The 9,150-nt window shown below is 38.0% G+C and overlaps 1 protein-coding gene across 4 annotated transcripts in view; it reads left to right on the forward strand.

The window, feature by feature from the left end:
* The window catches only part of macf1b (microtubule actin crosslinking factor 1b), a 32,672-nt gene that overhangs the window by 22,398 nt on the left and 1,124 nt on the right, over positions 1-9,150 (forward strand). For all 4 annotated transcript variants that reach the window (XM_058746089.1, XM_058746090.1, XM_058746091.1 and 1 more), the window contains 11 exons: positions 54-257; positions 1,284-1,515; positions 1,635-1,861; positions 2,177-2,299; positions 2,401-2,502; positions 3,293-3,394; positions 3,478-3,642; positions 3,722-3,877; positions 4,786-4,983; positions 5,968-6,096; positions 7,689-7,860. In XM_058746089.1, coding sequence (XP_058602072.1) covers positions 54-257; positions 1,284-1,515; positions 1,635-1,861; positions 2,177-2,299; positions 2,401-2,502; positions 3,293-3,394; positions 3,478-3,642; positions 3,722-3,877; positions 4,786-4,983; positions 5,968-6,096; positions 7,689-7,802 — 1,752 coding nt within the window. In that variant the 3' untranslated portion in view covers positions 7,803-7,860. The remainder of the gene's footprint in view (positions 1-53; positions 258-1,283; positions 1,516-1,634; positions 1,862-2,176; positions 2,300-2,400; positions 2,503-3,292; positions 3,395-3,477; positions 3,643-3,721; positions 3,878-4,785; positions 4,984-5,967; positions 6,097-7,688; positions 7,861-9,150) is intronic.

The raw sequence follows: 9,150 nt of genomic DNA on the forward strand, positions 1-9,150 counted from the left end.
GAAGTAATACAAACATCAATGTTTGATCATGTTGCTCCATAACTTCCAAACAGGGCATCAGGGAGTCCATAGCAGAGCATAAGCCACTGATAGCACGGCTGATCATGCTAGCCCAGCGTCTATCAGACCTGAATGCAGTTCAGGGAGAGGAGTTCTGCCAGAAAGCCAGGGACACTGAAGAGCAGCACCTGGCCATCAGAGACAGGGTTCGAGAAGCTGCTGGAGTACTGGAGGAGTCTCTGCCCCGCTATACACAGGTGACACACATGTAGATCCAATGCAGATTCCTGGTGCATATGATGAAATATTTTATTTATCCTATAGAAAGCAATTGTAGAAGTAGTTTGAATACTGTAAAAGCTGGTGTGTTTTGAAGGCCTCATGGCCTACGTGACTGTGAGAGAAGTCACACCGAAAAGAATGGGATTTTGGCTGAAGTTGCTTGCAAATGGCATCTGCACTGATACTAAGTTGCTCTTTTGGGCCACATGGCCTTCAACATGTTCTTTGGATAAAAATTATGAGGCAAATACACCAAATAGTCACTTTGTGATTTGTTTTGACATAGGCTAGTTGGCAGTCTGCTACCCTTACAAGAGAACAAGAGACCAATTAATGAGGTGAAGAGTTAGGGAGTATTGGGAGGAGAACACCTGCAATAAGATCATTGGTTGAAAACTGTATCAAATGGGTAGCTGTGAGTGTGTCAGATGTTCTGCAGGGATCTCAGATTTATTGTCTTCTTGCAATAAAGTCTAATTTTGACTTCTTGAACTCTGCTGCCTCAGTATTATTTTTCAAGACAGAGAAGACTTTTCTCCATAACACATACTGGAGAATCCAGCTAAATCGGCTTCTTATGGTAGTTGGTTTAACTTGGTTTGTAGCTATAAATCAGAGGTTCTTAAACTTGAATAATTCAGACCTCCACAGAAGGGACCTACTTTTGATGAATGCCCCAAAAACTCCATTGTAGATGCTAAGACCAGTGTACTGAACACTTTGAGAAGGTTTAAAAGATTAACCTGTTATTAAAAGCTTTTTCATAACTTACAGTATATCAGTTTATACAGTTCCAGGGATTTAAACCCATGGACTTGGTGTTGCTAACACCATGCTCAGCTAAACTACAGCAATGCAACCCACTGATGCAATACACTGATATAACCTGTTTTCAAAGAAGCCATGTTTTATGTTTCAAAAGTGGTATAGAAAGACAACATTGCCACATTTTAGCTGCATAAATGCTAGCTCACTCCTGAAACTCTGTATGTCCATGTCAGCTGAATGAGAGGATGACTCTGATTGGAGAGAGACTGGAGCGTCTGTGTAGTCACCTGCAGGCCTCAATGGCTCTTCAAGGCCTCACCCCACGAATTCAGGAGCAGCTACAGGACAACAAGCACACATTGTCTGAGCTCTCAAAAATGGATCTGGACCTCAGCAGTGTGAGGACACAGGCTCAGGAGCTCCTGACCAACACAGGGGCTCTTGGGGACAGTTCCATTGGCACAGGTACCTCAAACATGAATCGCATACATCTTCTGGCACATGCAGTTTTATATGCTAAAACATCTCATAAACACTATTGTTTAATAAGCATGGTCTGCCTATGATGATCTTGGTAATTACAGCTATTCAAGACCGGGTTTGCAGTCTAACAAGCCGCTGGGAGGAGGCTCAAAGACAAGCTCAGGAGAGGGAGAAGTGGCTTCTCAATCTCCTGGATCTGGCAGTCAGATTCTGGAATGATGTGAGTGACATGACATCTGGACTGATTGATGCTCAGCAAGCTGTTCTGGACCTCAACTCCAGTCGATCAGATTCAGAAACCATCCGACAGAGCCTGGAGACCATGCAGGTAGGCTACACAAATGATACTGTGGTCAATGTTTCTCTGCTCTACGCAGGCCCAGGCTGGCCCTTGCTGGTTTAGCTGGTGAACCAGAAATGCTGGCGAAGCTGGTTGACCAATATAATATTGCTAGATTTACTTTAGCAGCTTTTAGAAGTACATCCCATGTTTTGGACCAGCGTCCAAAACAGAACATATGCTCATTACCTGGTTTTGTTCTTTCAGCAGGGTTATTTAAGGATATTTCCTCATTGCGTCTTGAAAGTTTTGAATCAATGCAATGCCTCATACCATTCAAACTCTCTTATCCTTCCTTCTCAGACACTCAGGGAGGACATTGATTCTCTGCAAGGTGACCTGGACACACTAGGAATTCTGGGAATGGAACTCATGTCAGCTTGTGGTGACACAGACAAGCCAGAGGTCACCAAAAGTTTGGATGAGGTTTGTATTTGAAACTGAAATGAGACTAATCCTCGCAGAAACTGTTGTACATTATGCAGTCATTTGTTCACATCTCACTATCCAGCTGTCTTTTTCTGCAGCTTTATGGTACGTGGAACAATCTCAGTAAGATCTGGACAGAGTGCAACAGTAAGTTAGAAGAATGTTTACGAATGGCTCTCCATTATCAGGACAGTATGCAGGTGAGTTAGCCGCAAGGAACAAGTTTAAATTCCTTTCAAGTCATTCCTAATGTAGATCAACTATACATCCTCATTTTTCCAGATTGGACATGTCCTGACAGGATTTCTAAAATGTCCAGGTTTTGGCTTTATTTTCCTTTATTTGATGTTCTCTCTACTGTCCTCATAAATTTTATGTATGCATATTTGCATTGCTTTGACCATTCTCTGTTGATCCCACCTTTTCGCACGCCATGATTGGTCGATTGTGTACAATGCCTACATGCTATTGGTCAAACTACTTTTCAGTCAATACCTTCAGCAAGTATGAAAACAACAGGAAAACAAAGCTAAAACCCAGACATTCTACGCAATTTAGAAAAAGCACGTATGGTCACCCTACCTAATGAAGTTTGTACTTACTGTAGAAAACTTCAAAACACAATCACAAAGAATGCTCTGTTCATTACTTTTTCTATCTTGTCTCGTCCAGTGGTGGTAGGTCTCTGTATACAGCTGTAGTATTTCAATATTCATGCCTCCATGTGGTTGTAGTGATGAGTCTCTAACAGACTGGCCAAGTTCCTGCCAATTGGCAGGACTTTTGGATGCCCTTCTAGAGAGACCAATGTTAGCCATAGAGAATTTGGATTAAAGTCAACATATTTCAGTGAATTATCTTCTTGGTTGAACTGACTTCATGAGACAATGGAAGAAATTGACAATGTGCATTTATAAATATTGATATACTGCAGAGTGGGTCAAGAAAACACTACAAAAGCAAATTTAAAAATATGACCTTCTCTTGAAGGGACTCTTTGAGTGGCTGAAGTCTGCAGAGCTGAAATCCACTGAGGAGTTCTCAGTGGGATCTGACCTGGGATCAGTTAAAGAGCAGCTATGTGACCTGAAGGTTAGACCTCACAAACTTACCTCGAGAAACTGAAAACTGTGTCACAAACAAATCTGTGGTGATGCCATCACCTCTCCTTTCAGGAATTTAAGCGAGAGCTCTATCAGAAGAAGATCGAGATTGAAAGTCTAAACCATCGCTTTGTGTGTCGTCTTTCCCCGGGCACTGAGCGGCCTGGGTCCATCTCTCCACTGTGTGACTTCCGTCAGCGATGGGACAATCTGGAGTCAGAGACTGTCAGCAGACAGGTAAAATCTCAGCTATATGAAAAATAAATACTGTTTCATCATAATGGTACTTCAACGAGAGCACTGTGTTTTCGAGCAGCACCAGTTGGAGTGTGCACTGCTGGGCTTGGGTCAGTTCCAGAACACTCTTGATGAGTTGCACGCCTGGCTCTCTCACACGGCTGACCTACTGCAGGCCTCTCAGCCAATCAGCATTGACCTGCAAACCTGTGAGATAGAGCTAGCCAAGCACAAGGTACAAACACAGACTCTAAGTTGTCTGTGGCATGTTTTTATATGCACATTCTTGCCAATGTTGTGTCCTCACTTTTGCAGTGATTTTTGCTCATTTCAAATGAAACACTAGTCTGCTGCTTACTGAATGCTGCATAGATCTACTGTATCCCAACTAACAAGAAATGTTAGAACCTAAAATTCTAGCAAGGTTCTCTCAAAGTACAACTACCTTACTAACTATTATCAAACATTCTTAAAACATATTTGTGCTAGCTGGCATACTGGCTACTGCTTTTAAAAATAGTATGTGAAACAGCCACGTAAGACATGTTCCTGAATCAACCTCTTCAAAAACATAGACCTAACCCTATTCATACACTCTTAAAAATAAAGGTGTTTCACAATGCCATAGAAGAACCTTTTTTGAGTAAATGGTTCCATAAAAACCTTTAACATCTGAAGAACCTTTCTGTTTCACAAAAGGTTCTTTGTGGCAAAAGAAAGTTCTTCAGATTATAAAAAGGTAAGAAAGAGATGGTTCTTTAAAGAACCTTTGATTGAATGTTTCTTTGTGGAACCAAAAATGGTTCTTCTATGGCATCACTGTGAAGAACCTTTACGCACCTCTATTTTTAAGAGTGTACTCTTAAACCTACCCATAACCTATCCCTAAAATCAGAGGGAAATGATAAAAACAAAGGTTCAGAATAAGAAAAAGAAGTGCATGTAACCTTGGTTGTAAGCCTAAAACTGACATTTCCTTTAAATGTATCCCTCAATTCCGATAGGTTGATTAGAATGCTATACTTGGTGAAATCAGGTTCACTCCAGCCACTGCTTACTGCATCTTACACAGTCTTTACACAGTCTGTACTGTATACTGGCTACTACTTTTAAACAAAAGTGTTATTTGTTGTGTGCCTTTAGGTTCTGCGGAATGATGTGATGTCCCATGTGCACACGGTAGACTCTCTGAACCTGGCCGGCAGAAACCTGATGGAGTCTGGGGCAGGAGACAGTTCACATGTCCTGCAGACTCGTCTGGAACAGCTGAACGAACGCTGGGAATTTGTACGCTGTGAGACAGAGCGCAGACAGCTAGAGCTGGAAAATAACCTCAGTCAGGTGACCACAAACACCAGCAAAAAGATTACAGAATTCATGAAAACAGAATGGTTTTAATTGGTCCCAGACCCATTTCCTCATAGGTTAATGATATAGAATAATCTCTTATTATTCTATATCATTACCCATTCTTGGATTCAATCTTTTCTTCTACTTGTTTTCTTTCAGGTTTTGTATTTATTTTTGAAACTGACTGATCATAGTCCTCATTGATCTGAATTTATGCACGTCCAGTTTTGAGTGAAAAAAGCATTGTGGATTATTTTGGCAATGTTCATTCCAAAACTGAGGTGCATAAACTCAGATTAACGAGGCCTTCAACCAGTTAATTCCCAAATGAAATAAATTGAATAAATTGAAATAAAACAGTTTGACAAAAGGATTCAAATCAATATTTGGCAATAATGCAGCATAATGAGATATTTATCAGCAGGCCAGGTTTTTTTTTTTTTTTTGACTGGGAACACCAAAGAAATCCCCAGAAAGTACAAAAATTAACCAATTTTATGAGGGGGAACTTGATATACCCTGTGTGAGCAAAGTCAGTGAGTCCAATGCAATAACATTCAGTAGCAAAAAAGAGAAATTCCTCTCCAGGTCAAAATGACACTTTGTTTGTTAGAAAAAAGAAAAGAAAAAAAAAGGTGTTTTTTTTGTGCTTTTTGGAGGATTTTTCCCCACGTTGTTACACTTTTGACACGTTGTTATACTTTTGAGCAGGTTCTTTACGATTAGCCTGTTGAATTGTTTACCAAGTGCATTGAATTATTCATTCATGATCTGATTACAGCTGTTCGCAGGTTTAATTATTGTTATGGTCAGAGTGAGTCTCCAGTTAAATGGGTCATGAAATGAAAAATCAAATAGTTTTTGATATTTACATGTGAGAGGATTCTATGAAATGCAATAGAAACTTGTACCTTGAGTATATGTGTGTGTGCGTGTGTGTGTATTATAAACTCAGCCCTTATAACTGGGTTTCAGGTTCAGGACGTAACCATGGAGATCCAGGATCTCCTGCAGTGGCTGGAACACACAGACCTGAGGCTGTCCTCCAGTAAGACGGTGTGGGGAATGCCAGACTCTGCCAACGAGAGACTGAACGCTCATTTGGTAATGAGCACTTGAATGCTGCATGCTGAACTTGGAGTCTTAACCCTGCAAACTGTGTTTAGAAAACTTGATCCTACACTGAAGTCAGTAACATTTTATTTTGATGGTCCCTTCTGAATATTCTGTTGACAATAAGTAACTTTGCACTTATGTGTCAACAAACTCTCATTAGAGTATTAGTAGGCTGTCTGATTAATATCTGCCAACTCTTTATAGTGATAGTCTCGCAACAGATAATCGGTAACACTTTAGAATACTGTTCCATCATTAATGAATAATTACACAAGAACACATGAGTAACACAATATTAGCACTCTAGTAACTACTAGTAACTAACAAGAAACTCTGATTAATGAATTAGTAAGTGATAGTGCTTAGTCGAATGTGGTAGTTCACCATTAGCTAATCAGTAACTATTATTTTTTTCATACCTCCCTAAGAACTACTAAGAACTACTGTATACAGGTTCATAATTAATATGAATAATACATAATGTATTATTAATTCTAAAGTAAAGGTCATGCTAACCCACTAGTAATGACTCAAGTATTACCAAATTCTTCAGAAGGAATTACTAATTATTTGGATCAGTATTCTAAAGTGAAGATCATGATAACTCCCTAGTAATGACTGAAATCATTGTAAGCTTTTGAGAGTTTTGTAAAGTATTGGATAGTAACTATTCAGGTGGTACTACATCCTTCTAAAGGAATTACTCATTTTTGGATCAGTATTCTAAAGTGAAGATCGTGATAACTCCCTAGTAATTACTGACGTTATTGTAAACTTTTGAGGTTTTTGTAAGGTCCTGGTTAGTAATTCATTTTGCTAGATTTGGTAACACTTAAATCATTACTAGTGAGTTACCATGATCTTCACTTTAGAATATTGATCCAAATAATTAGTAATTTCTTCAGAAGGATGTAGTAACACATGAGTCATTACTATCCAAAACCTTACATATATTCAAAAGCTTACAATGACGTCAGTCAATATTAGAGAGTTATGATGCTTTTCACTTTAGAATACTAATCAAAGTAATTAGTAGTTCCTTTAGAAGAATTTGATCATTCTTGAGTCATTACTAGTGGGTTACCATGATCTTTATTTTATTACACAATATGCATAATTCACATTAATTATGAACCTGTATACAGTAGTTCTTAGTTGTTCTCCAGGATATATATAAAAAAAATAGTAGTTATTGATTAGCTAATAGTGAACTACCAGTGAACTTCAACTGAGTGCTATTACTTACTAAATCAATAATCAGAGTTTCTTGTTAGGTAATAGTAGTTACTACAATGTTAATAGTGCATTAGTCACTTGTTCCTGTATAGTTATTCATTAACAAAGGATCAGAATTCTAAAGTGTTACCAGATAATCTACTGACTATAAGTAATTTTGCAAGTACATGTCAACTTATTCTAACCCTAACCCTACCAATCTACTTATACTGTACTAACACTGTAATGAGAGTTAGTGTATTATGTAGGTGCAACGTTACTTATAGTCAACAGAATGTGTTACAAGTGGGACCATCAAAATAAAGTGAAACCCTGAAGTCTCATTTCTGTATCTTGCATTGCAGGAGTTGTGTAATGAGATGGATTCTAAAATGCACGCATACACAAATGTGCGCAACGCCATTCCACAGGATGCTGGAGGGCAGAGAAGTGGCCCGGGGCTCCAGCACAGAGCATAGCTTATGCATACTGGAGCAGAAGTGGAGCACTGTCTATGCTAAAATGCAAGAAAGAAAGGTGATGACAGCATATTCTGCATAATTATATTAGGGATGCACGATATTATCGGACTGATATTGGAATCGGCCGATAACAGCTTTAAATGTAAATATCGGCCCGATATGAAAAATTATGCCGATATGTCTTGCCGATAAGAGGAATATGTTAACTCACATGTGCTCAGGGTGTGCTAGTGATTAGATCACGTCAACAGTGTGGCTCATTCTTGAAGCAAAGTTTTGTCTGAATGATGATTAGATTCACTCTTTTGGATCTGCATTTAATCTGTGAAAGCAGTACAGAGTGACGCATTCGGTGTGTGATAGAGTAAATGGTAATAGCACGTGCAGCGGCAGCCTCCCCCGGGTCCTAAAGGAGTTTTAATCTGTAGGGGGCGCTGTTGGCCTACTTCTAATTAAATTAAAAGTAAAATAGCCTACACAAATAACATTTAGACTGTGTTTCTGATTAAATAAAGTAGTAATTGATGTCATAAAATAATGAGTATGTTTTGATTTAATGGTCAGGAGCTCTCAAAATCCCAAACATAACGCCTGTAAATTAAACAATTTTATATATTCTGATTTATTCATTAATGTATAATATGTTTTATTTTTAAACAAATCATAAGCTCTAAAAGATTTTCAGAATTTTTACAACTTTTGCTTTAGACCATCTACAAATGTTAAATCTTAAAATAAAATGTTAAGGTTAACACTGCATCTTTCTGGGGGAAAAAATGCAGCGATTGATATATAGTTTATTTATAGTTATTTTCAAAGCTTCAATGTACTGTCAGAAAACAGTATTCATTATTTTTTATTTAATTCTAACAAATAAGTTCTTGTTAAAACTAACCAAAATTAAAAATATTTTGCTTATCATTTCTGCACAGGAGAGACTTGGTGTTGTTTCCAAACAAAAGGAAATATATCGGTATCGGCCAAAATGAGTTGAAAAATATCGGCATATCGGATATCGGCAAAAATCCAATATTGTGCATCCCTAAATTATAGCTAATTTTAATTTTCTTAAATTTAAAAGGATTTTATACATATTAGTTTAGTTTAGGGACCAATTCTCACTATTAACTAGTTGCTTATTAGCATGCATATTACTAGCATATTGACTGTTTATTAGTACTTATAAAGCTCCTATAAATGCTTTATTCTGCATGACCATATTTTAGACCCATTGATCATTAAATCCCACACCTAAAATGAACAACTACCTTACTGACTATTAATAAGCAGCAAATTAGGAGTTTATAGAGGCAAAAGTCATAGTTAATAGAATGGAATAGAATAG

This window comes from Onychostoma macrolepis, chromosome 16, assembly GCF_012432095.1.
Source record: "Onychostoma macrolepis isolate SWU-2019 chromosome 16, ASM1243209v1, whole genome shotgun sequence".
Classification (NCBI taxonomy): Eukaryota; Metazoa; Chordata; class Actinopteri; order Cypriniformes; family Cyprinidae; genus Onychostoma; species Onychostoma macrolepis.